The sequence below is a fragment of the Xyrauchen texanus genome, chromosome 36, assembly GCF_025860055.1.
Source record: "Xyrauchen texanus isolate HMW12.3.18 chromosome 36, RBS_HiC_50CHRs, whole genome shotgun sequence".
In the NCBI taxonomy this organism is placed as follows: Eukaryota; Metazoa; Chordata; class Actinopteri; order Cypriniformes; family Catostomidae; genus Xyrauchen; species Xyrauchen texanus.
The window spans coordinates 32,403,183-32,430,385 of NC_068311.1; the positions used below are offsets into that span (position 1 = coordinate 32,403,183).

Below are 27,203 nucleotides of genomic sequence, written 5' to 3' on the forward strand. Positions count from 1 at the left end.
TATTTAAGTTGAATGGGTTTCAAAAAATAACCGTGAATGAAAAGTGAGCTGATATCTTACAACTAAATTGAACAAAAGTCCAGATACAAGCCGAAACATTTTTGGGGAATGTTCCCTGCTATATCTAATGCTTTGGAAATTCTTTTGTACCCTTCTCCTGACTGATATCTTTCAACAATGAGATCCCTCTGATGCTTTGGAAGGCTTTTGCTCTGAGATGCAACTAAGAAAATGTCAGGAAAATCCTACTAGAACAGCTGAACTTTATTTGTGATTAATCAGAGTCACTTTAAATGATGGTAGGTGTGTAATGACTTCTATTTAACATGAGTTTGAATGTGATTGGTTCATTCTGAACACAGCCACATCCCCAGTTATAAGAGGGTGTTCACACTTATGCAACCAGGTTATTGTAAGGTTTTTCCATTTTTATTTTTCCCCCATGAAGATTTCAGTTTGTTTTTTAATTTAATTGTTCACGTTATAGGTCACATTAAAAGTGGAAAAAGTTCTGAAATGATTTATCTTTGTCTCTTTCTTTTACATGACAAAAACCTGACATTTTAACAGTGGTGTGTAGACTTTTTATATCCACTGTACCTGTAGCTCCAAAAGTATCTCCAAAAGTTGAACATCTGTTGCCAGTTATTAAGGCAATGAGGGTAGGGGAGCAAGATGCAATCAAACGCCACCAAATGCACCACCAGTATTCACAAATCAGGCTCGGTCTGTCCAAATCATGTGAAGCATAATCCCAGACTGTGTTCACTGGAAATAGCTTTAAAAGGTAAGTGCGCTAAACACTTGGATCCTATTCACTATAATCACTCTGCACTGACAATGCCATGCAGCAATGACTTGAAAAAGTCTTTGGAAGTTCATAACTCACATAAAATCCAGTGGAGACCGTTTTTTCCACAAGTTTAAGGAATGTGTCTGTGACAGGGCAGAGCCGGGTCGTGATTATACACACCCGGTCCCTTATCAGGCCAATTACGCCTCCGAGAGGGATAAAGGCCGATTGCGGACAGTGGCGCGACGAGAGAGAAATCGTTTACGGAAATGTTCGTCATGTGCGTTTGTCTTTTGTTTAAGTTAATCATTAAAGTATTGCTTATATCGCCAGGCCGGTTATCCGATACGCCGTAGCTCGTTCCTCGGCCACTCCTCCACCCTCTAACGAACGACAGCAGGGTGGATCGGAGGCAGTCCTCCAGCCCCTGGCGGACGTAAAGCCCTGGAGCGTTTCAGCGGCCGGTAGGGGACTCCTCCGCCCCTGGCAGCGGCCCGGACCGCTCCAGGTGGTCGGTTAGGAGCCCCTACTCCCCTCTCGGTCGGCGGCTGTTCCTCCGCTTCCAGGTGGCCGGGCTCCTCCGTCCCCCTGCGGCTGCTCCGCTGGGGTGGATGGTAGTGGCGAGAACACTACTACGGCGTATCACTCCTCCTTCCCGGATTTCGGCACCAGTGTAAAGCAGTTCAATGGAAAGGAGGCAGCGAGAACCGGCTTGGCAGTATAAATAATATTTTAATGATTAACTTAAAAGACAAACACACATGACGGACATGTCCATAAACGATCTCTCTCTCATCGCAGCACCGTCCGCAATAGGCCTTTATCCCTCTCTGAGGCTTAATTAGCCTGATAAGGGACCGGGTGTGTATAATCACGACCCGGCCCCGCCCTGTCACAGTGTCGGATAAATGTATTTCCCCTAAACTCAATGCTGGCTCGTTTCAAGTTTGAATGGATAATAAATAACACGTATTAGAATCAGTCTCACTTTGTCACCTTTGCACAACAGCGTTTCTTATCAGAGCGAATTATAGCATTTATATTTAATATTTTCTAATACCAACATTTCTAACAAGGTAATAAATTAAAATGCGCATGATACTGTATGACACACAAAAGATGCAGCAGGTGGCCTGTCACCATCTAGACAAAGTGGGGTGTGAGCTCAAGTCTTTCATGCGCCACCTTTTGGATATTGTGAGAAGTACAACACATGTATTTTAATTCTAAGAAGCCCGTCTGCAGTATGTTGAGGAATTTCATTGCCTGATGGCACATGAAAAGAACTGACGTTTTCAAAGGCTGCATCTAGAAGTGTGATTTATGTGAATACATTCTTTGTGAGGTCACTGTATGTGCACTGGCCCTGCAGACATGGGTCACAGCACATATGAGTTTAAATGAGCTTACCACATCAGGAACGTGGTGAGGGTTCATCTTATTGAGGAATTCATCATTGATATTGGCATTGGCGAAATCAAAGCTGAAGAGAAAACAATGGTGTATAAGTTACGATCACAATATTTATACGTATTCTTTATTCTAACATGTTCTACAGTGAAATGATGTGTGTGTGAAGTGAACAGACCCCAGCACCAGATCTCCAATGTTCAGCAGGTGACCCAGAAATGTTTTGCAGTGATACTGATGACTGGAGTTCATCTCTGATGTCTTCTGAACCCAAGCCTCAGCTAATGTGTGCTACACACAAACAAATAGAAACACAAAACACACACACGTGAAATCACACTTTAGTGCATAAATCAGACTTTATTTAGTGCCTTTGTGAAGCTTTGTTGGTGAAGACCAGTAACTAATTGTGAATGCTGTCCTCCAAAGTACCGTACATTTTTATAATCAAGTTTTTGTTATAGCTCTTGTTTAAACAACTAAACATTACATTCAGATAAGAGTCAAATATATCATGAATGCAGATTTTTACCAAAAGGTTTAATTGTGTTCTTTAGAGTGATTCTTACTGATATATATCACACACACACACAGTATATATCTATACATTGATGCCCCAAAACATTAGAACCACCTGCCTAACATGATGTTGGTCCACTGGGTGCCGCCAAAACAGTGACGACCCGCTGAGCATGGACTATACAAGACCCCTGAAGGTGTCCTGTGGTATCTGGCACCAAGACATTAGCAGCAGATCCTTCAAGTCCTGTAAGTTGTGAAGTGGAGCCACCATGGATCAGACTTGTTGGTCCAGCACATCCCATATATGCTCATTTTGGATTGAGATCTGGGGAATTTGGAGGCCAGGGCAACACCTTGAACTCTTCATAATGTTCCTCAAACCATTCCTGAACAATATGTGCAGTGTGGTAGTGCACATTATCCTGCTGAAAGAGGCCACTGCCATCAGGGGATATCATTGCCATGAAGGGGTGTGCCTGGTATGCAATGATGTTTAGGTAGGTGACACGTGTCAAATTGATTGAAATTGATTTGCCGGACTGTGGGTTTCCAGCAGAAAATTGCCCAGAGCATCACACTCCCTCCACCGGCTTGTCATCATCCCACAGTGCATCCTGGTGCCATACCTTCCTCGGGTAAACGGTGCACACATCCATGGCCGTCCACTCTGCTGCTCTAAGGTCCAGTTCCGACACTCCCTTTGTAGGCACATTTGACGGTGGACAGGGGTCATCATGGGCACTCTGAGCGGTCTGTGCTACACAGCCCCATACGCAGCATGGAATGTGTCTGTTATGACACATTCCTCCTGTAACCCTTTTTTTCCCCTCTCCCATTTTCTCCCCAATTTGGAACACCCAATTCCCAATGCGCTCTAGATCCTCGTGGTGGAGTAGTGACTCGCCTCAATCTTGAGCGAGTTATCGCAGACATATAGCGTGAAGCCTCCACATGCACTATTCTCCACGGCATCCATGCACAACTCGCCACGTGCCCTACTGAGAGTGAGAACCACTCTATAGCGACCATGAGGACTTTACTCACAAAAAACTCTTATTAATAAAGCTGCATATTGCCAATGTTCTTCACAATCAGAAACACACAGTGACTCATTATGATTCAATAAGTCTAGAGTCATCACGTTATAATCTATCTGCATTAAGCGTCCCCGCAACAGAGTGTGCATCAGCCGGTGCGGTTTCAATCTCTCCCCCTTAGATCGGGTCATTCGGGGTTCACACAACTCACAGAAGAGGCGCTGAGAGCACGGAGAAATGACCGTTTCAGAATTTGTAGTCATTTACATGAGCTGCTTCTGTATTATTTGTACTTTAATAAAGCTATAACGCATTAAAACTGCATTTAAGATTTAACACCGCAGTGTTTCCTTTAAAGAGCTCATGCTCCACTTATTCACAATGAGAGTGCTTCTGTATTTACTTATTTGGAATTTTTTATAATTCCCCTTGTACTTTGTGATGTACATTTACATTTATGCATTTGGCAGACACTTTTATCCAAAGCGACTTAGTGCACTTATTACAGGGACAATCCCCCCGGAGCAACCTGGAGTTAAGTGACTTACTCAAGGACACAATGGTGGTGGCTGTGGGTATCAAACCCACGACCTTCTGATTACCAGATTACCAGTTAGGTGCTTCAGACCACTACACCACCACCACTCCAATGTACCTCAGCTGAAGCTGTTTGGAAAGTTTAGAGTTCATCTGTGATTGGTGTAATTCTTCATCAGTCAGTCGTGAATTGCAGTGCTGCTCTTGTGCGTCATCATTAGAGTTTAATGTGGTCTGGGTGAAGAGTGGTGGTGGCGGCGTAGTGGGCTAAAGCACATTACTGGTAATCAGAAGGTTGCTGGTTCGAGCCCCACAGTCACCAGCATTGTGTCCTTGAGTAAGGCACTTAACTCCAGGTTGCTCTGGGGGGATTGTCCCTGTAATAAGTGCACTGTAATTCACTTTGGATAAAAGCGTCTGCCAAATGCATAAATGTAAATGGTCTTGTTACATTAAATGAGATCAAACGACTATTCGACAAATACATTTTTTGTCGACAATTTTTTTTATTGTTGAAGTTGCCGATAACGTCGACTAAACCTTTCAGCCCTAATTGTGGATGTCAATATAACATGAACAACCTACCTAAACATCGTTGCAGACCAGGAACACCAATTAATGGCAATGATATCCCCTGATGGCAGTGGCCTCTTTCAGCAGGATAATGCACCTTGCCAAGCTGCACATATTGTTCAGGAATAGTTTGAGGAACATGATGAAGAGTTCAAGGTGTTGACTTGGCCACCAAATCACCCAGATCTCAATCCGATTGAGCATCTGTGGGATGTGCTGGACCAACATGTCTGATCCATAGATGCCCCATCTCACAACTTACAGGACGTGAAGGATCTGCTGCTAGGCAGTGTAGGCAGGTGGTCATAATATTTTGGCATTTCAGTGCATATTATGAATGAAGATTTTTACCAAAAGGGTTAATTGTGTTCTTTAGAGTGATTATGATGAAAAATATCAGGAAAATGTCTTGATTCTATTTTACTACAAATATATATACACAACATTTGTTTATTTTGCAGTTTTATGACAGTTATGCACATTTTACCCCAATTTTTATTACCACAGTGTGATTAAACTATATTATTGCCTCTTATTTTTGTCAATTGTAATTTAAAAAAGTCTTTGTACAACTGTTAAACTGTCAAAAAAAGAAAATGTGATGCAGAATGACAATAAACATTGAAAACAATGGAAATAAAGTAAAACATATTTATGGCACTTTATAATGAAATTGGGGAATAAAATGTACTTAAATGTCCTAAATGAAGGGCAAAATATAATTTAAAATTGGCACATATTCTATCAGTCACTCCTCAACAGTTCTCTGTAACTTTTCTAATGATAAAAGGCAAATATCAATAAAACTATTATATAAAGTGCAAATATGCACATATCTCGTTTAAACAGGTAACATTCACGAAAATCCATTGTTTTCTTCCCATTGAGAGCTCATCTAATATCTTCCTCTGAAGCGCATATTCTATGAGCCAGAATCAAAAACTTCAGGATCTAAAGTTCCTCTGATTCATAAATCATGACGGTCAGTCCGTGACAATCCAAGCAGGTGGTTTAAACTGGTAATGCATGATCCGCACAAGCGTGTGAGCGCATCTTCAAAGTAAAAGCGCTTCACGTGTGCTATAAGTAAATGTCTTATTCACATCACTGTAAGAACAATTGTTATGAGTAAATGTGACTGTGGACATGCTGGATTACTGTGTGTACTGTTATTTCCTTCCTAATACAGTGGGTACGGAAAGTATTCAGACCCCCTTAAATTTTTCACTCTTTGTTATATTGCAGCCATTTGCTGAAATCATTTAAGTTCATTTTTTTTCCTCATTATTGTACACACAGCACCCCATATTGACAGAAAAACACAGAATTGTTGACACTTTTGCACATTTATTAAAAAAGAAAAACTGAAATATCACATGGTCCTAAGTATTCAGACCCTTTGTTCAGTATTTAGTAGAAGCACCCTTTTGATCTAATACAGCCATGAGTCTTTTTGGGAAAGATGCAACAAGTATTTCACATCTGGATTTGGGTATCCTCTGCCATTCCTCCTTGCAGATCCTCTCCAGTTCTGTCAGGTTGGATGGTAAACGTTGGTGGACAGCCATTTTCAGGTCTCTCCAGAGATGCTCAATTGGGTTTAAGTCAGGGCTCTGGCTGGGCCATTCAAGAACAGTCACGGAGTTGTTGTGAAGCCACTCCATTATTTTAGTGGTGTGCTTAGGGTCATTGTCTTGTTGGAAGGTGAACCTTCGCCCAGTCTGAGGTCCAGAGCACTCTGGAGAAGGTTTTCGTCCAGGATATCCCTGTACTTGGCCGCATTCATCTTTCCCTCGATTGCAACCAGTCGCCCTGTCCCTGCAGCTGAAAAACACCCCCACAGCATGATGCTGCCACCACCATGCTTCACTGTTGAGACTGTATTGGACAGGTGATGAGCAGTGCCTGGTTTTCTCCACACATACCGCTTAGAATTAAGGCCAAAAAGTTCTATCTTGGTCTCATCAGACCAGAGAATCTTATTCATCACCATCTTGAGTCCTTCAGGTGTTTTTTAGCAAACTCCATGCGGGCTTTCATGTGTCTTGCACTGAGGAGAGGCTTCCGTCGGGCCACTCTGCCATAAAGCCCCGACTGGTGGATGGCTGCAGTGATGCTTGACTTATTACAACTTTCTCCCATCTCCCGACTGCATCTCTGGAGCTCAGCCACAGTGATCTTTGGGTTCTTCTCTACCTCTCTCACCAAGGCTCTTCTCCCCCGATAGCTCAGTTTGGCCGGACGGCCAGCTCTAGGAAGGGTTCTGGTTGTCCCAAACGTCTTCCATTTAAGGATTATGGAGGCCACTGTGCTCTTATGAACCTTAAGGGCAGCAGAAATTTTTTTGTAACCTTGGCCAGATCTGTGCCTTGCCACAATTCTGTCTCTGAGCGCTTCAGGCAGTTCTCCTTTGACCTCATGATTCTCATTTGCTCTGACATGCACTGTGAGCTGTAAGGTCTTATATAGACAGGTGTGTGGCTTTCCTAATCAAGTCCAATCAGTATAATCAAACACAGCTGGACTCAATTGAAGGTGTAGAACCATCTCAAGGATGATCAGAAGAAATGGACAGCACCAGAGTTAAATATATGAGTGTCACAGCAAAGGGTCTGAATACTTAGGACCATGTGATATTTCAGTTTTTCTTTTTTAATAAATGTGCAAAAATGTCAACAATTCTGTGTTTTTCTGTCAATATGGGGTGCTGTGTGTACAATGAGGAAAAAAAAATGAACTTAAATGATTTTAGCAAATGGCTGCAATATAACAAAGAGTGAAAAATTTAAGGGGGTCTGAATACTTTCCGTACCCACTGTATATTGACAATTTATTCATGTGGAAATAAATCACTAAAATCAGAAGAAACCGCTACCATTTAAAATGTATAATATATATATATATATATATATATATATATATATATATATATATAGGGATATATTTATTATGTATAATATATATATATAGGGATATATTTATTTTTTTATTACAAAGTTAAAGATTTGTGTGAAAATTAATAAGTATAGTGCTAAATAATATAAATAATTCTTAGCAATTTTGTGTTTGTTATTTACTATATTAAATTGTGTGATATATCGGCATTGTATCAGCGCCCCTGCTCTGGACATCGGTCATTAAAAAACCCATATCTGTTTATCACTACAACTAATGAATTACAATAATTGTTGGCCAGAACAATTGGCTGAAAGTTTTATACATTTCCTTTTTTATTGTTTCATGAATCATTTTTTTTCTTCATAATCGTTTTACTTTTGACTAAATGAACAAAAATTATATTTAATTATTTCATGACACAATCTATGGATACAATACTTCATGATTGTCACTTGTTTGTTGACAATAAAGGTTTTCTGTTTCCCTCTGATATCAACACATATCAATGAATGTTTAATGAGTTATACCTTATTGGACGTCAGACCAGCGCCAGCTCCTAACTTTTGACCTCTGATGATGTCAATATCCATGACGATGAACTCTTCTAGTTTTCGTGGGCTGCACAGACTGTTGAAGGGGTGACGCCAGTAAGTGTTGCAATCCACCTCCGCAACTACAACCAAACACATACGACAAAAAAAGAGTTACGATTTGTTTAAGTTTCATCCCAGGTTGGCTTTTATTGTAGCGCCTTCACTTAAATTCTCTGGGCAGAAACAAAATGTTCATCCTCTCCCGCAGCATGGGTGATAATGCTGTCCAACAATGCAGTGTTTCTGAAGGAATCACATGACTCTCATCGGACGCACCTGATAATTCATCAGCTTGTTAGTTAAGATTCCAAAACGGTGTCTGAATTTGGCACCCTTTTAGATGGCGTAATTCAAAAAAAACAATAATCATATATCATCTGATTAATTGGCCTTGTCCTTATATTTTAGCTTTATTGCACTTTGTCAACAATCCTGCAGTGTGACAAATTAATTTAATATATTCCATAAAATCACTCAATTAATGTGAGCTCATAAACACTGCCTGTATAATAATTACAAAGAATGAATGCGGTTTACAATAGATAATCTGAATTCAGATATGTTATTTTATCTCACATAACCTGGAGGGGTGAGCTGGTGTAAGTTCAGCTGTGTGTGTGTGTGTGTGTGTGTGTGTGTGTGTGTGTGTGTGGTCACTCACTCTGTAAGGTGTTGGGGTCAATCAGGTGAATCGCGCTGGTGACACGGATACACACACACAGCTGACCCATGTTACCCAAACTCTGAGCAAGACGTGGTGAGAGACACACCACGTTATCCTGTGAAAGAGATGAGTAAATCATGTGTGACTCATTTGTGGATCATGCGTGGATCATGCGCGACTCATTTTTGAATCATGTATCAATAGTGTGTAGATCACAAGTTACTCACATTTGAATCGTGCAAATCATGTGTGAATCATGCGTGTATCATCACGAGTGAATCTGTGAAGTGTGTTTACCTTACACACAGGAACGATCTCCAGTGAGAAAGTGCTCTTGTAGTTGTAGGTGTTTGAATGAACATCATGAGAGATCAACCGCTGAGACGTCTTCGACCTTCACAAACAACAGTCTCCATCAGTTTTACACATTAACAAGTACGTTTAACCCTTTAAGCTTGGAAGGGACTGCGAGAAAAATAATGATCATAATATTAATAACTACACTCTTGACAAACACAAAATAGGTTTCGTTTGAAAGTTTAGAAGCTCTACTTTCCAATGCACGTAGACATTATGAACCAAACTGAACAAGTGCTTTGAAATGTGCAGATAAATCAGAAGTGCTCCGTTTTGATAATAAATAAATAGTAATGTGTCATATGTTTTTGGAAAGCTCTAGAAGAGTAGAATACAACCAGCCTATGTGTTGTACTCAGACAAAAACAGAGTAATAGCTAAATCTATGTCTTTGATAATTATGTTGGTTAACATAATTCCATGAAAAATAAACTGAACATATATTTCACAGACCATTACTCAGAGGAGCCCGTTTCAAAATAAAGAAACCGAGAACCAAGAAGAATCTTCAAGCAAACCCGTAATAAAACACAGAATAACATGGGATTGGCTTTTCAGCGGTGGCGACAAGTTTTACTTGCTGGACAGGGAAGATATTTTATTGGACCGATAGTGAGCCAGGTAGGTCTTAGTGCAGTAGTTCATTAGATAGCGTTAGCCACTCTAACGGGGCAATTCATTATGGATTGTGGTACTGCAGTGCTTTTAGTTTCATTTTTTAGGAAGGAAGGAAGGACAATGAAAAAAAATTATAATAAATAAATAAATTTATGCTGCAAACAGATTCATCCACGTAGAAGATCAGAGTTGAAGCCCAACTCACGTAATTACCAAAACAATGTTCCACCACAAGTAACCTGCAGTTTTATGCTTCAACCGCTAGAGGGCCAAAAGTTACATAGTGTAGCTTTAAAGGAATGTTCTGGGTTCTCTGTCTAACGTTCATTCGATATCTCACTATGGGTAACGCCTCGGGCGTGGCCAATCATGGAAGCACGAATAACACCCTGTCTGTCAGTTGATAGACCAATGAAAGCAGTGATGGAGTCTCACCTCCCCATATAAACCACTATCATAGCTGCCTACTTCTCTTCCTCATGAAGATCATTCAAATTAGGGCCATCAATCGATTACAATTTTAATCGAATTAATTACATGGTGTCCCGATTAATCGCATATACAAACATGTGCTGAGAAAGCCCCTCATATAACAATAACTCAATATATAATGATGAAATAATGATATACAATTTAAATATTTTAAAATTATATATTATATATAAATAAATAATATTCAGATAATTAAAATGCATTAAATTATTGTAGCAGAAGAGTTAATCATTAATAATATAATACAAAAAGCGGCTTTAGAATACAATGTATTGTTTAATACCATATTATTGATCATAAGTCAATCATTGTCACACAGTTCACAGTAATCCATTACACAAGTGAATTTGTCAATCAGTTGGAGATTTATTATGAGGGCTTGTTTAAGGACCCGTCAATTTACACCTACATTAGACGTCTCGGGTGCGTTGCGTCATAAACATAAAATGTTTAGATCACTGTGTCAAGTTAAATATAGTTTAATACTCAATCTTTAAACACATCTTGAGATCCCTTAGTTCGCATTTGCGCTCCATCAAGTATTTGAACACAAGAACGTAACGCATGTTTGTGTTGTGTGTCTACTGAAGTGTTTCTTCACTGTATAAACTGTGTGTTGCTCATACAGCTGAAGTTTCACTTACTGCCCTCTGGAGTAAACAGGTGGTACTACAAGCTTGCATTCTCCTTATTACAGTCCGGGGACATGCGATTAATTGCGTTACTTTTTAAATCGACAGCCCTATTTAAAATCTATCCTCGTAAGAAGTGGTCGCTTAACAGTTCATCAGACAAGCCATTCAGTTATGTCGCAGAACGCGGCTGTATTTTTTGCGAGTATATTCACTGTCACCATGAATATATTTTCAATATCTTGCTCAGTGAACCTCTGTGGTGGCGTGAACCAGCATGTCGAGACAGAATTCTGAGCAGTTATAGCTTCTACGGCACATTGTGGTGGTGTGACAGTTTGGCCAGTCTTGTCACATTAGGAGCATTAACACAGAATCAAGTGGCTGTTGTGAACTGCTGTGTTCTTGAGTTTGGGTTCTCTCATAGCAACTGCAAGCTCACAGAGCAGCGGAACACGTCCGTTCGCTTGTGGATCTATGATCTAGCCAAAGGATTCCCACCCACTGTCTGTGGGTCAGGTATGCACAGGCTGCACTCGCCAACACAGTGTTGCCCGCATTGTTCCCGTTTCGCAATGAAAGTTTCCGAAAGGAGGGTGCGGGTTGCGGCGTCGAATAATGAGGATCCCTATTTTTCCTCAATTGCTAGCAAAGAAAGACATCCCCACCCCAGCTGCAAGGACAGCGCAGCCGGGGCGATCTCATGGACGAAGTCTCCCCCAATCTTCCTCCCTTTATTGAATCAGCCCCTTTGGTGGGGGACAAGGAAGAGGAGGATGATGCTGATGATTGTCTTGGAGGACTATGGCGAGGAGGATGAAGATGATGCCATTCTTCCCGCTCTTCCTCCTTCCCTTCCGGGAAGTGCAAAGGAAGCACCCCTCTCCTGTCCAAGGAGAGCTGGACCTAATGGAGATGTGTAGCAGGGCGGCAGCACAGCTCTCCATCAATACCGGGACTGATGGAGAGATTGTCGGCCTGCATCTATCAACAAAAAAATCTACTGATCTTCAGCCCTAGTTGTAAGGGCTCTTTTATGCCACATCGCTCCTCACAGCATATCAGACCGTATTAATGGAGGAGATGGGCCGACTAATTGATGTGGGGCTGCCGGATTCGGTGTTGTGGGAAGAGATCTGCATATATCTCAACCTACATACATCAAAAGGAGCCGTTCTCTCTGTTCACGCAGAAAGTTGCCGTGCATGATGTTCATCCCTGGGTTGTCTACAATAAAGAGGGATTATCAGCTGAAATTCGCAGTAAAACCACCTCTGTTCAACAGTGTTAATGTCAATATCGGCAGGAGAGTCCGCTCGGATTCTAGGAGGGAACAGCCTATGTGCTGAGCAAAAGAACAATAACGATTGTGCCGCTGGAGGACAGCTGTCAGGATTTTTACTCCAGGTACTTCATCCCCAAGAGAGGAGGTGGTCTCCGTCCCATTCTGTATTTGGGGATTTTCTGCCATTCTTCTCTGCAGATCCTCTCAAGCTCTGTCAGGTTGGATGGGGACTGTCGGTAGACAGACATTTTCAGATCTCTCCAGAGATGTTCGATTGGGTTTAAGTCTGGGCTACTCAAGGACAGTCACCATGTTGTCGCCAAGTCACTCTTGTGTTGTTTTGGGTGTGTGCTTTGGGTCATTGTCCTGTTGGAAGGTGAACCTTCGGCCCAGTCTGAGGTCCATAGCGCTCTGGACTACGTCTTCAGGTTGGGACATCCGGAGGGCTTGAGAGCTCATTATACTAGAAGCATGGCTACCTCGTGGGCGCTGTTTAAAGGCATTTCAGTCCAGGACATTTGTGAAGCTGCGAGTTAGGCATCTCACACTTTTGTCCGCCTTTATAGACTGGATGGTACAGAGCTGTCATTGGCTCGTTCAGTCCTTGGTGTGGGTACTCAATCTGCCAATGTGTGTAAAACAAAATGTAATAAAACACACATGAATCAACAATAACACAGTGAAGCACAAGTCCTCACTGCTGTTATCAGAGAACCGGGGTTACGCAAGTAACCTAAAGTTCAATACAACTTAAGCTCTATAAACAGAATCTGTGACATGATGGCAATACCACACAAAATAATTTTACTTCGCTCCTCAAGTTGCTTCCAAAACAGAAAAATCCCATTTACAGGAATGCACTTACAACAGAAGTCTAACAGAAATTCTGGAAGGTTTAAAGGGGAAACACCAAGCAAACCTTTTGTAAAAAGCAATTATAGCTCCAGTAAATGTCAGTCATCTGTATGTAGTCAAAAAACCATTCCTGACATGTGGATTGGTAAATTAAATCTGTCTGTTTTATGGTGGTGCATGTTTCATACCTGCAGGGAACAGTACACTGCAAGAAATCCACCATCTTCTGTGCATGCTGCTTAGAACCGTAGTAAAAATCTATTCCCTCTGAAAATAATTAGACACATTTAACATTAATGTAAAGGAGGAAATTGAGACGAATGACTGTTGCTACAGTTCATCATGATACAGAGAGGATGCTGGGAACTATACCGTGGATCTCTTTGATGCGAACAGTGTTCTGATGCAGTTTGTGCTTCAAGATCAGCTGCTCTAGATAGAAGAACGTTTTCTTGTGGACTGTCTGTCAGAACAAAAGCACTGATGAGAGAACTGATCAAATAAAGGACTTAAACATTAGTAAGAGAGTTTAAAAGACCGGAGCTAATTGGAACAGTTATTAATGCATTAACTATGACAAAACCTTAAATGTAATCAGGATTACTTCCTTTCAATCATTGAAAGCCCAAATTAAAATGCTTTAGTGGAAATATATATAGTTAATGATCGCTGCAGTTAAATTGGTGCATATACATGAAAAAGCTTGAATTAACTTTACGGTTCATTGTAGTTGTTCTCAAAACATGCCTTGATTATTTTTTACTACATTTTTTCCTTCTTTAATTTCTAAACTGCTGTTTGGTTGAAATTCTGGCATATAGAAGACAATTAAAGCCATTTCAGGGCAAACCTGTAAATATCAAGATTCATACTGATTTTCATCTGAATGTTGACGCTGCAGTGATTCGGTTCATGTACCTTCTGCCGCACTTGAACGACTGCTTTCCAGAAGTCCTTGGCCTCCACTCGATGACAATCATCACACATCTGAGGCTGAATCACAAACTCCACCACAAACACCTGCTGGAGGATCGCCCCGTTCATCACCTACACACACACACACACACACACACACACACACACACACACACACAAGAACATCAGTGGTATTCTCTCACACACACACACACACGAACATCAGTGGAATTCACACACAAACACTCATGCTCAGACCGTCTTCATGATCTCCATCACCTCTTTCTGGATGGTGAGCTTGATCTTGATGCGTTTGGAGTGTGGTTCTGTCCACAAGAATCCTGCATCAATGAGTCTCACCTGATGACAAATCAAACACAATGTGATCATCACAATCAGCAACACATCTTCTCTTTGTGCTGACTCTGTGACCTACTGACCTTTGACATTGAGCCTTTGAGTTTCTTCAGACAGAGTGCCAGCAGTTCACGAGACTCCAGAGCGCACTGAACCCATGAACCTGGAGGCTGCAGGTACCTGAAGATACAAGACACCATCCTCAACTACACACACCACACAGTTACATCTGGATCTCAGTGTTTCACACTTAAACATGTGCAGCATTTTCTGATTCAAGTCATAATCTGAAAATTTTAGAATATTTCTGTGTACATATCTTTATATTCAAAATAAACTCAACTTCTCCTCAGCATTCTCTACTGGAAATACTCTTACATTTATTATGCTGTATCTTTAGTAATTCTGCACAGTAATTTCATCAATTCATCCATTCTAATCTTACTGATGGGTGACCGACAGTTGAGAAAAGTTTAAGAAACATTGCTGTTGTCAAGAACAAGAATTAGTAAGAGGATTGTAGCACAGAATTACTGAAAATGAGCATGTCCAGTATTTGCACAGGAAAAGTGGTTTATTTGGATATAATGCTGATTAGATGTTTACAGACATTTAAAGGTCATATTCTGAATAAAAGCTTCACCAGAATATGGAACTTAATCTATAGATGATGAGCATGTAAACATGGTCAATGAGTCTCTGACAGTACCGTTCACACTGTCTGCAGAAGTGGATGGACACTTGTTTGGGAATTCCTTCAGTAATGTCCACTTGTGTCCTCAGGCAGGACACACACATGTTGGCTGGGTTTGGAGGAATGGGAACACCACACGTACAGCACAGACTGTCAAGACAAGAGAAGAGTCTTTAAGTGAGACACACTGCAGAACTCAAACAGATCTCTCAGAACTTTATTACATTGAATGTAGAACTTAGTGAAGAAGAACATAAATGATCACAACATTACATTCATGACAAGGACACATCATGTAATACTCACATATTGCCTTGACTGCTTGATGGTGGCGCTTGCATGTACTCCATGACTACAATAATATCACATCAATAACAAAGATTATCAATAACTTTAATATAACAACCAAAACGATCAGGCAAACTGCAGAGATAAATACTGTTGGAACAGATTATTATTAGTGTAAAATTTCATTAAATTGGCACCGATTCCAGTGAAATTTCACAGTTCGATACCAATTTTGACACCACAGAAAAAGTGCTAATACGAAAATGTTCTATTGAACACACTCCTTCAGCCTGAAGTTACATTTTAATGTAAATAAAAATATATGCGTCTATGCATATATGTTTCTAACGCTTTAAGCAGGGCCCTACTGAAATCTTATTTTTTCCCCAAACCTCAATTTCTTTTTTATTATTTTCCAGAATTCCATGTTTTAAAGTTTAATTTAATTTCAGAATCAAAATGGTCTATCAAAAATGTTTCCTTAAACTTTTAAAAAACTTTTAACAAGTAAAAAAATAAATACTTTTCAACATACCATTGCATTTTTAAACAAACTTTTATTCAGTACAAAAGCCAACATCTGTATTTTTATTACAATCATTATAATAATTGTTATTATTATTTCTACAGTGAGGATTACATTTTACAGTTATTAGGGCTGGGTATCGAGTTTGATACATTTTAGGAACAATCGTGCATTGAAAAATGTCTTGTCGTTTGGTACCAAATTTCGATACCTAAGGGGTTAATCTCGTCAACGTCAGTGATGAGCATGTAGCATGCTAGATGCGCCCAAATGTAAAAGTGCCGGTGATTGGCTGTGTTTAGGCATGAAGGAAAAACACTAGTTTACGCCGGTTACGCCCAGAGACCCAGCTCACACGTGAGGCTGTAGTGTGTTTGCGTCTCAACCCCCATAGATGTGAAAGAGGTGGAAAATATCAAAAGTGTTGATACATTTCACCAGGCTCGATGCCAACAGCGTGTGATGCAATATTTGCGAGAAGATAATTGCAGACAAGACCGGCAACACGACAAATCTGATGAAGCACTTGACAGTGCACGGAATAAACTTAAGAGCAGAAAGTTGCTCCGTCTTCAACTGCAAGAAGACCGAACAGGTGCAGTCATCCTCTCAGAGTCCTGCCACAGAGCTTCCAACAACGTGCCCACCACACGAGACCTCCTCCAAAACTACTGATGAATGCAGCGCCGCTATGACTGGGACTCCGACAGGTAAGGTTAACGTTTAGCAAACAAAATCGCCAAACTTGTAGTGGTACATACTTGAGCAAATGTTAAATTAGCGTTTCTGTGCGCAGTGACATAGTCCTATAAACTGGGACCTACGTAACGTTAGATGTTGTTTGGATGTATGGCTAGCTAAATCGATGCTAAAAATGCTTTAATGTACATTAAACTTGATCAGTTTCTGTCAACCTTAATCTAGTTATCTTGTTAAACCGTGCTTATCTTTAGGGTCGGCTGAATAAACGGTTTCACTTTCTTGTTTTTTTTACCTCTTCACATTAATGTTATAGCCTCTGCCCCTGCCGACCCTGGCATGAGACCACCCGAAGGTTCTGGAGATGAGTCTCTGAGTCAATTAAAAAAAAGAGTAAACAAATAAAAAAATAAATAAAAATTGAGGTAATGTTTGTAATCTTGTTAAAAAACAATTTCGTAAAATTGGTATAAAAAAAAAAGTATCGTTTAGGAACCGCTAAATATTTTTTTTAATGCTATCAAGCCCTTAGTTATAATAATATATTTGTTGCCATTTCTTCAATTTCAGGCATTTTGCTTTTATTGTGAATCACGCTTTTATTTTGATGTGTTTTTTGATGGAAGTTTATCTTCACCAGATAAACAGTTCGCAACATGGCCTAGTGTGATTGTTGAAGTGCAAATGCTGTGATTTAATTATATAAAAATAAGGCTTCAGAGTGATTCAGATTTTTTCACATCAATCTACACTCATACCCCATAATGACAAAGCAAAAAACAGATTTTTGAAAACTTTGCAAATATATTAAAAAGAAAAACTGAAATATCACTTTGACAAGTATTCAGACTCTTTGCTATGACACTTGAAATTGAGCTCAGGTGCATCCCATTTCTCTGGATCATCTTTGAGATGTTTCAACGCTTTGATTGGAGTCCCCCTGTGGTAAATTCAATTGATTGCACATGATTTGGAAAAGCACACACCTGATTATATAAGGTATCACAGCTGAAAATACATCAGTTCAAAACCCAAGCCATTAGGTCAAAGAAACTGCCTGAAGAGCTCAGAGACAGGATTGTGTTGAGGAACAGATCTGGGGAAGAATACAAAACATTTTGGCTGCATTGAAGGTTCCCAAACACAGTGGCCTCCATAACTCTTATAAGGAAGAAGTTTGGAACAACCAGGACTCTTCCTAGAGCTGACCGCCTGGCCAAACTGAGCAATTGGAGGAGAAGGGCCTTGGTAAAAGAGGTGACCAAGAGCCCGATGCCTCTTGGTTGAGCTCCAGAGATCATGTGTGGAGATGGGAGAAACTTGCAGAAGGACGACCATCACTGCAACACTCCACCGATCTGGGCTTTATGGCAGAGTGCCCAGACGGACGCCTCTCCACAGTGCAAGACACACCAAAAAGCACCTAAAGGACTCTCAGACTGTGAGAAACAAGATTCTCTGGTCTGATAAAACTAAGATTGAACTGTTTGGCATCAAGTCTGAAGGAAAGCAGGCACCCCTCATTCCCTGCGCAATACCATCCCAATGGTGATGCATGGTGGTGGTAGCATCATGCTTTTGGGGTGTTTTTCAGCAGCAGGGACTGGGGGACTGGTCATGGATGAAGGAAAGCTGAAAGCTGCAAAATACAGAGATATCCTTAATGAAAACCTGGTGCAGAGCGCTCAGGACCTCAGACTGGGATTGAATGGGTTGAATGTTCACCTTCCAACAGGACAATGACCCTAAGCACACAGCCAAGACAACACAAGAGTGACTTGGGGACAACTCTGTGAATGTCCTTCAGTGGCCCAGCCAGAGCCCAGACTTAAACCCAATCGAACATCTCTGGAGAGATCTGAAAATGTCTGTCTACTGACAGTCCCCATCTAACCTGACTGAGATTGAGTGGATCTTCAGAGACAAATGGCAGAAAATCCCCAAATCCAGATGTACAAAGTTTCTTGTGTAATACCCAAAAAGACTTGAGGCTGTAATCACTGCCAAAGGTGCTTAAGCTAAGTACTGAGTTAAGGGTCTGAATACGGTCAATGTGATTTTACTTCTTTTTTTTTTTTTTCTTTTTAATAAATTTGCTAAGTTATCAAAAATTTGTTTTTTGCTTTGTCATTATGGGGTATAGCATTTAGATTGATGTGGGGGTGAAAAATATTTAAAGTATTTTAACATAAGGCTGAAACAACAAAAATGAAGGGGGCTGAATACATTATAAATGCACTGTATATACCATGCTATTATTCAGTACATGGATTATGGGTAGTTGACATGTCCTGCAGTGTGACATGATATACTGCTTCTAACATTATATTTTCTAATGCACGTATAAAGCATGTAGTTTGAATATTTATGTGTTTAAAACACTTTACACTGTTGGTATATTTGAAATTAGTAAGAAAATAAAAATACGCCGGTAACAGAACATGATTTATACACTTTCCCTTATACATTGATTTACATTATCTAGTAATTCAAAACCCCTGCATTTTCTTTATGAATTACAACAATATTATTGTACCATATTATATTCTAAACATCCCAAACCGAACTGCGCTTCTGTTGGTAACTTACCACATTTGTAAATGATCAATGTATCCTTTTGTCTCCCCCCACTCCGGCAATTGTTACAATTGATGTTGTGTTGAACTAATATGTTGTGTTATATAAAAGTTGTTGAATAATTTAATAACTGTATTAATATATATATATTTAATAACATTTAGAAACTGAAATCCGTCAAACACGCGTTAAGTGTCGTGGTGACACTACAGTACTGCTTGTGTTCTGTCAGCTGCTGACTAGTAAATTAATTAAACTTACTGTGTCCGGTGATCAGCGCTGATTTAATCGCTAAATTCAAAGAGTAAACTGATGAACTCCTCGTGATTAATCACACTTACTGCAGCACATGTTTATCACGGCCGCCGACTGCCAATGACGTCACGCCACGCTGTCAGAGTCGCAGGACCCGGAGAGCTGTCACACACACGCCTAAATATAAATACAGCTATTACTTTAATTTACTATGTACTGCTGATTATTCCATGGGGGAAATTGTGTTTGTAGACTATTATCCATGCCTCTAGAGCTTACTTATGAAAATTGGATACTTAAATAGGGTGAAAAGTCGCAAGAGAGCAAAAGCTAGTCCACTGAATCAATAAAAAATGTAAACGGGGATAAAAAACATACACAATTATTTCCACCGACACAGTGTTTGATTTGATCCATTTAATTTTGAAGATACAGTTTAAATGCTGAGGTTTAGAGCATGTAATCCACCATCAAATAAACCTCTTATAATTGTGTGGGGTCTTCACTTCACCCTTTGACAGAAGCGTTTGTACGGCTCAAACGCTTCTTCTTCTTTCTTTTTATTGGCGGGTCGCATTCTAAAATAGAGCATTACCGCCATCTACTGTGGGTTAAAGATCAGAGACTCTTTTTTTATTGCATTAAACATACATATACACTCACCTAAATGATTATTAGGAACACCATACTAATACTGTGTTTGACCCCCTTTCGCCTTCAGAACTGCCTTAATTCTACGTGGCATTGATTCAACAAGGTGCTGAAAGCATTCTTTAGAAATGTTGGCCCATATTGATAGGATAGCATCTTGCAGTTGATGGAGATTTGTGGGATGCACATCCAGGGCACGAGCTCCGTTCCACCACATCCCAAAGATGCTCTATTGGGTTGAGATCTGGTGACTGTGGGGGCCATTTTAGTACAGTGAACTCATTGTCATGTTCAAGAAACCAATTTGAAATGATTCGAGCTTTGTGACATGGTGCATCATCCTGCTGGAAGTAGCCATCAGAGGATGGGTACATGGTGGCCATAAAGGGATGGACATGGTCAGAAACAATGCTCAGGTAGGCGTTGGCATTTAAACGATGCCCAATTGGCACTAAGGGGCCTAAAGTGTGCCAAGAAACATCCCCCACACCATTACACCACCACCACCAGCCTGCACAGTGGTAACAAGGCATGATGGATCCATGTTCTCATTCTGTTTATGCCAAATTCTGACTCTACCATCTGAATGTCTCAACAGAAATCGAGACTCATCAGACCAGGCAACATTTTTCCAGTCTTCAACTGTCCAATTTTGGTGAGCTCTTGCAAATTGTAGCCTCTTTTTCCTATTTGTAGTGGAGATGAGTGGTACCCGGTGGGGTCTTCTGCTGTTGTAGCCCATCCGCCTCAAGGTTGTGCGTGTTGTGGCTTCACAAATGCTTTGCTGCATACCTCGGTTGTAACGAGTGGTTATTTCAGTCAAAGTTGCTCTTCTATCAGCTTGAATCAGTCGGCCCATTCTCCTCTGACCTCTAGCATCAACAAGGCATTTTCAGCCCACAGGACTGCCGCGATACTGGATGTTTTTCCCTTTTCACACCATTCTTTGTAAACCCTAGAAATGGTTGTGCGTGAAAATCCCAGTAACTGAGCAGATTGTGAAATACTCAGACCGGCCCGTCTGGCACCAACAACCATGCCACGCTCAAAATTGCTTAAATCACCTTTCTTTCCCATTCTGACATTCAGTTTGGAGTTCAGGAGATTGTCTTGACCAGGACCACACCCCTAAATGCATTGAAGCAACTGCCATGTGATTGGTTGATTAGATAATTGCATTAATGATAAATTGAACAGGTGTTCCTAATAATCCTTTAGGTTAGTGTATATACATTGAATAACAACAGTGGGGACATATTGCTAACAAAGGGACAGATAAAAACAATACATAAGATATCACATATAAAGATTACATTTTCAATGTTACATCCTTAAGGATGTTATATGTTTTTGAAGCCTTGGCGTTCAGAGGTTTAGACATATTAAAAGAGGCAAAAAGCGATTTTACATCAGCAGAAAACACTCTAAAATTAGGTTTCGATTGTATTACTCTGGCTTTGTGAAGATGAAATTTACCTAGAAGACAAAGTAATAAAGAACAATCAAATTTAGCATCATTACAATGAATATCTGAAATAAAAATCATAGTCTCTGTAATCTGCACCAATTTGTTAAAACATAAAAATAATAACAAGGTTATGTCTGTCCAAAAAGATTTAGAGAAAGAAAACCTGTTTAAAATCTGATTGCAAGGGTAATATTTGTGAGTAATTTTGAAATGAAGTTCTCTAATTTTATTTGGGATAAGAAGTTTGTAAGGAGAAATCCATGAATTGCTTAAGTTAGAATTTAGGTAATGAATACTCCATTTTGAACAGGCTTTAGAAAGAGTTACTTGATCTGAGACAACAGCATTTCTAATAAAAACATTATGACATTTCTTGTCTAGAATATGATAGCATTAATTGAAAGTGTAGGAATATGATTAGACAAGCTAGCATAACTTAGGGTGCTCTAATTAAAGATGTGATGCTAAGTGGAATACTTTTAACCACCTTATTGAAGTCTCTTTTAGAAAACGGAGCACCCTTCAGAGTAATACATTCATTAAAAGAGATAAATTCCCCTTGATTATTGAAGAGATAAGAAATAAAAAGGACATTTTGTGCCACCCACTCCTTCAAAAAAAGGGATTTGTTGAACATTTTCATTATTACAGATTACACAAGTGTGGGGGGAGAAATTATGTTTAAAAGCAATCTTCCAGGATTCAAGTGAAATCAAGTTTGTGAAAATTAGAAAGTTTGATGGGTAATTTGCAACATTTAAAATGACAAGATAATAAGAATTTAAGGTCACCACATTTGTCAAAAATCAGATTAGGGATCCAAAACCAGGGTAAGTTACTATTAGAGGTACATTTCTTTATCCAATGAATGTTAAATGTCTGATTGAAGATCAGAGACTTTTAGGACTCGTGCTTCCAATGGCGCTGCGTGTTCAGCTCCTCCATTTCAAGCCCGTCACTGCCCATGGAGACCATAGACATTAGTCTCTATATAATATTATGATGGAGACGGCTCAAACGCGTTGCATTCTTCTTCTTCTAAACATTGCTCAACACAATTTACTCACTAGAGCCCCCAGTGGTGCAGTTCCACATGTATTATAGGAAGCGATGAATTTGAACATCAAGTATTTGTTAAACTTCTCAACACAACAAAGACATAATGCAGCACATAATGTATAGTCTACTTAAAGGCACAAGTGTTGAGATCCCTTCAGCCTTTGAAATAAATAGGCTACCCAACCTTGAATTTAAGTTTCTTTCAAGCCAACAGTTAAACAGTTCCAGTTTTTTTTTATAGTTTCTGTGAAAAATGATCTGTGACTTCCTCAAGCCAATTAACTAATACACATTCCTAAGTATCTAACCACTGATTGAGCAGCTTGTATAAAGGCTCTTCTACTCAGTGTTTGTCCTCCCCTTACCGTCACCACAGTTTGTTTTGGGCTTTCATTCTACTTCATTTACATATTCCAATTTACTGTACTGTGTATGAACTACAAGTAAATTAACTCAGAAGAAGAATACAAAATGCAATTTGCAAAAACAGTTGCAAATTCAAAGCACACATTGTTTAATTTTTGATTTTTCATTGAACATTGTCCCTTAAAATGGTCCTTAAGTGCTATTTTTATATATATTTTATTATCTTCCCTGAGGTCCACTGAAAATGTTATAAAAGTTGTTTTTGCACCAAAACACTCACAGTTCAATTATATATGATCATACAGCCCCTTAAATTCAGCAAACTCAATCAGAAGAGAATTAACCTCAACATTAGAAAACAACATTTCAGGGTTTACACTTAACGCACATCCAACACGTTGCATCTGAATATATTAACTGTTAATACTTCTGTTTTTGTAGTGTTTTTAACTGCCCCCTTCAATAGCAGTTCTTTTGCAAACATTGAATCGTATTATAACTGTTTACAAGTAATGAATGCTGACATGAGCCGAAAAAACTAAAACATTATTGTCTAAATAACGGTATAATCCCGCACACACATACTGAAGGCACACATCGCCGGTAACACAACGGTCAAAGATGTCCATCATCAAAGACGTCCTATATTTACATACACTAACAATTAAAAATAGCGCAGATGGGCGAAAGAACGCATCCCGACATGTTTGTGCTCAAAGCAACACAGGCAGCAGCTGAATGAGAGAGAATGGCTTCTCCCTTTCAGAGTTGTAACTTGACACGCGTCTTTTAAAAGCGGTCAGAAACATGTCAGCTTTCAAAGAGTCTGTGTAGTTCATATTTATATGCAAAATAATAAAAAATAGCGCAGATGGCTCTTAGGTGTTATGTGTGGAATCGTTAGCCACTGAAGGCCTGCTCGTGGGATGTGTAAATACAAATGAACAGCGTCTCGTGACGTCACGAACAGACAGATTTCAAAAGGAGACGTTTCAGCAGGGTGTCAAATATAAATGCTCTTTTTAGACCTGGTAGGCAGTTTTGAGTTCTGAAATTGACAGTATGTTTTGATAGTACAATGACCTCTTACAGGGGTGTACTGGCCATAGGCACATCTGGGACTTTAAGCCTATAAGCTGAAACGTTCCTCTGTGTTATGCCGAACGGGCTGTGACAGATTGAAGAGGGCCACAAAACGGTGCCGTGATATGCGGAAAAGGACAGTAACACCTCTAGTGGAGGAATTCTGTGTCAGTCATTTACCATGCTTTTGACTGAAGTATTGCAGACTGTATTCAGCCTTTGAGCCCTCTATGAAAGTGTTCAATGCACTGTTTCTGAGAGACTGAGAATTGAGGCCCGTTATCAGTCACTATGCACTCCGGGTTCCTATGACGACTCATTTATTGCCTGTTGTGCAGTCACTAAAGACACAAATGCAACTTTGGGCCACTTGCTATGATAGTCCACTAAAGTCAGAGCATAACAACAGTCCTAAGTAGCTGATTCAAGTGGGGCACATCCATTGCCAGTTTTTCCAAGGCCCAGCAGGAAAAGGGACAGGTTGAAGCGGAGCAGGATGGAGTTTTATAGTTTTGTCCGAAGCCAGGCACAGTTGGCAGTGCAGTCGGACCAACATCAGGGATATTTGAGAGGTCAGTTTCAGTCTCAGGGCATGGATAATAATAATCACATGATCACTGCACCCAGTTGTAGCAGGTTGCATGGGCACAGCTGAAAGATATTTCTGTTTTGTGTATGATCTCAGTTCGGGTGCCTTGGTCAGCACCACAGCTGGTGATTTCCTGGCTTTCTCACTAGCCTTGAGGAGAAGTTACTCACCAGGAGGTAATTCGGGTAGGACCGGGCAGAATGTATCTTATCAAAGAGAACTTGTAAGCTTTCTTTGCAGACTCATCTTTCCACTCAACTTTGTCGACCTGTCGATGGCTTGTCTGGTCTCAGTACAGTCGCAGCAATGGGTGTTGCACGATAGCACATCAGTGCCATGCGTGGGACAGATTGGCAAAGAATCCACTTTCCAGTTTGGACCGCTCTCACAGCAGCTCCATTAGCTTGGGGAATGTGTGGATTTGAGGTTGTGTGGCGGAAGTCATAATCTTGACTGAACTGAGGTAAACTGTGTGCCAATGTCAGATGCAAACTCCCTGGGAATACCCCATCTGTAAAACATGCTCTTTATTCTGCGAATGACTCGGTAGCTGGATGGTGTCTGCAGATGAGCGATTTCAATATCACACGAGTAGTAGTCCACAACTATCCAGGGACCAGGGAGGTTTCGCTGGCCCGGTTCTCCCTATGGCCAGTCTGCCCCTGGCCAACCCATATTGTATCTGCTGTGAAGCCTCCAAAATGCCATCTAGCTTGGACTATGACACCTCTTTAGTGGTGACAAATGCCTCCACATATGCCTTGACCTCATCCTCCATCTCTGAGTGGTTGTGCTCTTTCAGAGGATTCCTAGAAAGTGTGTCTGCCACTAATGAAATACTTTGCTCTCAAATTGAAGCACATAAAATGCATCAGCAAATACTCACACCTAATCCAAGCCTTGAAGATAGCGGGCACACCGCTCAAATGCCCACACTCTTGCCAAGCACTCCTTTTCAATTTGGGCATAACTGCATTCTATAAGTGTTCTCGAGCAAAAAGCGACAGTGCGTGTCATGTCATCATGAAGTTGAAGCAGAGCTGTGCCCAAGCCAAAACTGCATACGTCTGCACTGACCTCAACCCAAAGGCAAGTATACAAAACAAGAACACTCAATGCGAGATAAAACCACAGCTTTACTAGAAAACGGCAAGCTGTGGTTTTATCTCGCATTGAGTGTTCTTACTATGTTTCACTATTATAAATATAATTTAAAGAAATTTAGAAGAAATATTTACATAGATTGCTCTTTCAGCAAGCAGCACCTAGAGATATTGACTATTTGTTTTGCCATTGCTAATTCATCAAGCCAATGTGGAAAGACCTTTCCCAATTTACAAACGGGAACATTGTAAAAGATTTTTATATATTCTGGAAAAAACTATGTTTTGGGTTTTTTCACCTAGGTCTCAAATGGAAAAGTAAAAATGAAAGACGAACTGTATTTAAGTAATCGTTTTATTTGTTAATGTTTTATGTACACAAATGTACATTTTACAATCAGAAAACCAATTTGTATGTTCTGCTTGATGAACTACAACTATTTCTAGGTCGCAGAATAGGAAAGCTAGCAAAACCATTAATATTTGTAAATCCAATTTCCTTTGATAATTGATTTATTTTTGAATATTTTGTAAAGTCTTATGTTATCTTTTTATAAGATGGTCATTCTATAATAATAATACAAATAAATAATAAACAAATAAAAGGGCAACAGACCGATAATTCGTAATATGCCTATAGAAGGCCCAGCGGTGTTGGGACTTTTATTTTGACAGATTGTATATTGTATTAGGAGGCGCGCGCGCGTGCGTGTGTGACTGCAGCTGTGATGTCATTCACCCACTGACTGACAGCATCTGTCATACCGTTCACTGACGTTGAGTCTGTCTTTTCTCCATCGCGCGCACACACACAGATGTGATATCAGCTCATTTCTGCTGGAGCCGCGAGCACGAGCGATGCGCGCACACGACACCTGCACGACTCGGCGTTCGTAGAGGGGAGATAGTCGTATCTCAGTGTAGTTTTTGAAGGTAAAGAATGTATTTCTTGTTTTGAAGGGACACCCACAGTTACTGGAGGACATGACTCTTCTGTCTCGCATCATGCGCTCTGTGTTGCTCCGTCCGGAGACTCTGTTCCTGCTGTGTGTCAGTCTGGCTCTCTGGAGTTATCTCTACCACACGGATGAAGTGAAGACCATCGTCAAGTCCAGCAGAGACGCCGTGGGGAAGGTGGTGGAGATGATCCAGAATGACGAAGAGTTCAGTAACACATGGCAGTACAGGAGTCACAGTGCTGCAGTGTACTCGATTCAGGGCAGGAGGGAACACATGGAGGACCGATTCCACATCCTCACAGACACACTGAACAAGAGCCACCCGGACATCTATGGGGTCTTTGATGG

The 27,203-nt window shown here is 40.3% G+C and overlaps 2 protein-coding genes across 2 annotated transcripts in view; one reads left to right on the forward strand and one right to left on the reverse strand.

Annotated features, from left to right (window-relative positions):
* Positions 1-19,714, reverse strand: part of nmd3 (NMD3 ribosome export adaptor) — a 29,524-nt gene extending 9,810 nt beyond the window's left edge. Inside the window, exons 1-13 of the mRNA XM_052107521.1 lie at positions 19,584-19,714; positions 15,539-15,584; positions 15,248-15,382; positions 14,622-14,718; positions 14,461-14,541; positions 14,185-14,313; positions 13,639-13,729; positions 13,455-13,533; positions 9,325-9,421; positions 9,025-9,142; positions 8,298-8,443; positions 2,382-2,494; positions 2,204-2,276 (exon numbers count right to left, since the gene is read on the reverse strand). Coding sequence (XP_051963481.1) covers positions 2,204-2,276; positions 2,382-2,494; positions 8,298-8,443; positions 9,025-9,142; positions 9,325-9,421; positions 13,455-13,533; positions 13,639-13,729; positions 14,185-14,313; positions 14,461-14,541; positions 14,622-14,718; positions 15,248-15,382; positions 15,539-15,582 — 1,203 coding nt within the window. The 5' untranslated portion in view covers positions 15,583-15,584; positions 19,584-19,714. The remainder of the gene's footprint in view (positions 1-2,203; positions 2,277-2,381; positions 2,495-8,297; positions 8,444-9,024; positions 9,143-9,324; positions 9,422-13,454; positions 13,534-13,638; positions 13,730-14,184; positions 14,314-14,460; positions 14,542-14,621; positions 14,719-15,247; positions 15,383-15,538; positions 15,585-19,583) is intronic.
* Positions 19,715-26,634: 6,920 nt separating this feature from the next.
* Positions 26,635-27,203, forward strand: part of ppm1lb (protein phosphatase, Mg2+/Mn2+ dependent, 1Lb) — a 39,140-nt gene continuing 38,571 nt past the window's right edge. Inside the window, exon 1 of the mRNA XM_052107525.1 lies at positions 26,635-27,203. This exon is cut by the window's right edge and continues 13 nt beyond it. Coding sequence (XP_051963485.1) covers positions 26,881-27,203 — 323 coding nt within the window. The 5' untranslated portion in view covers positions 26,635-26,880.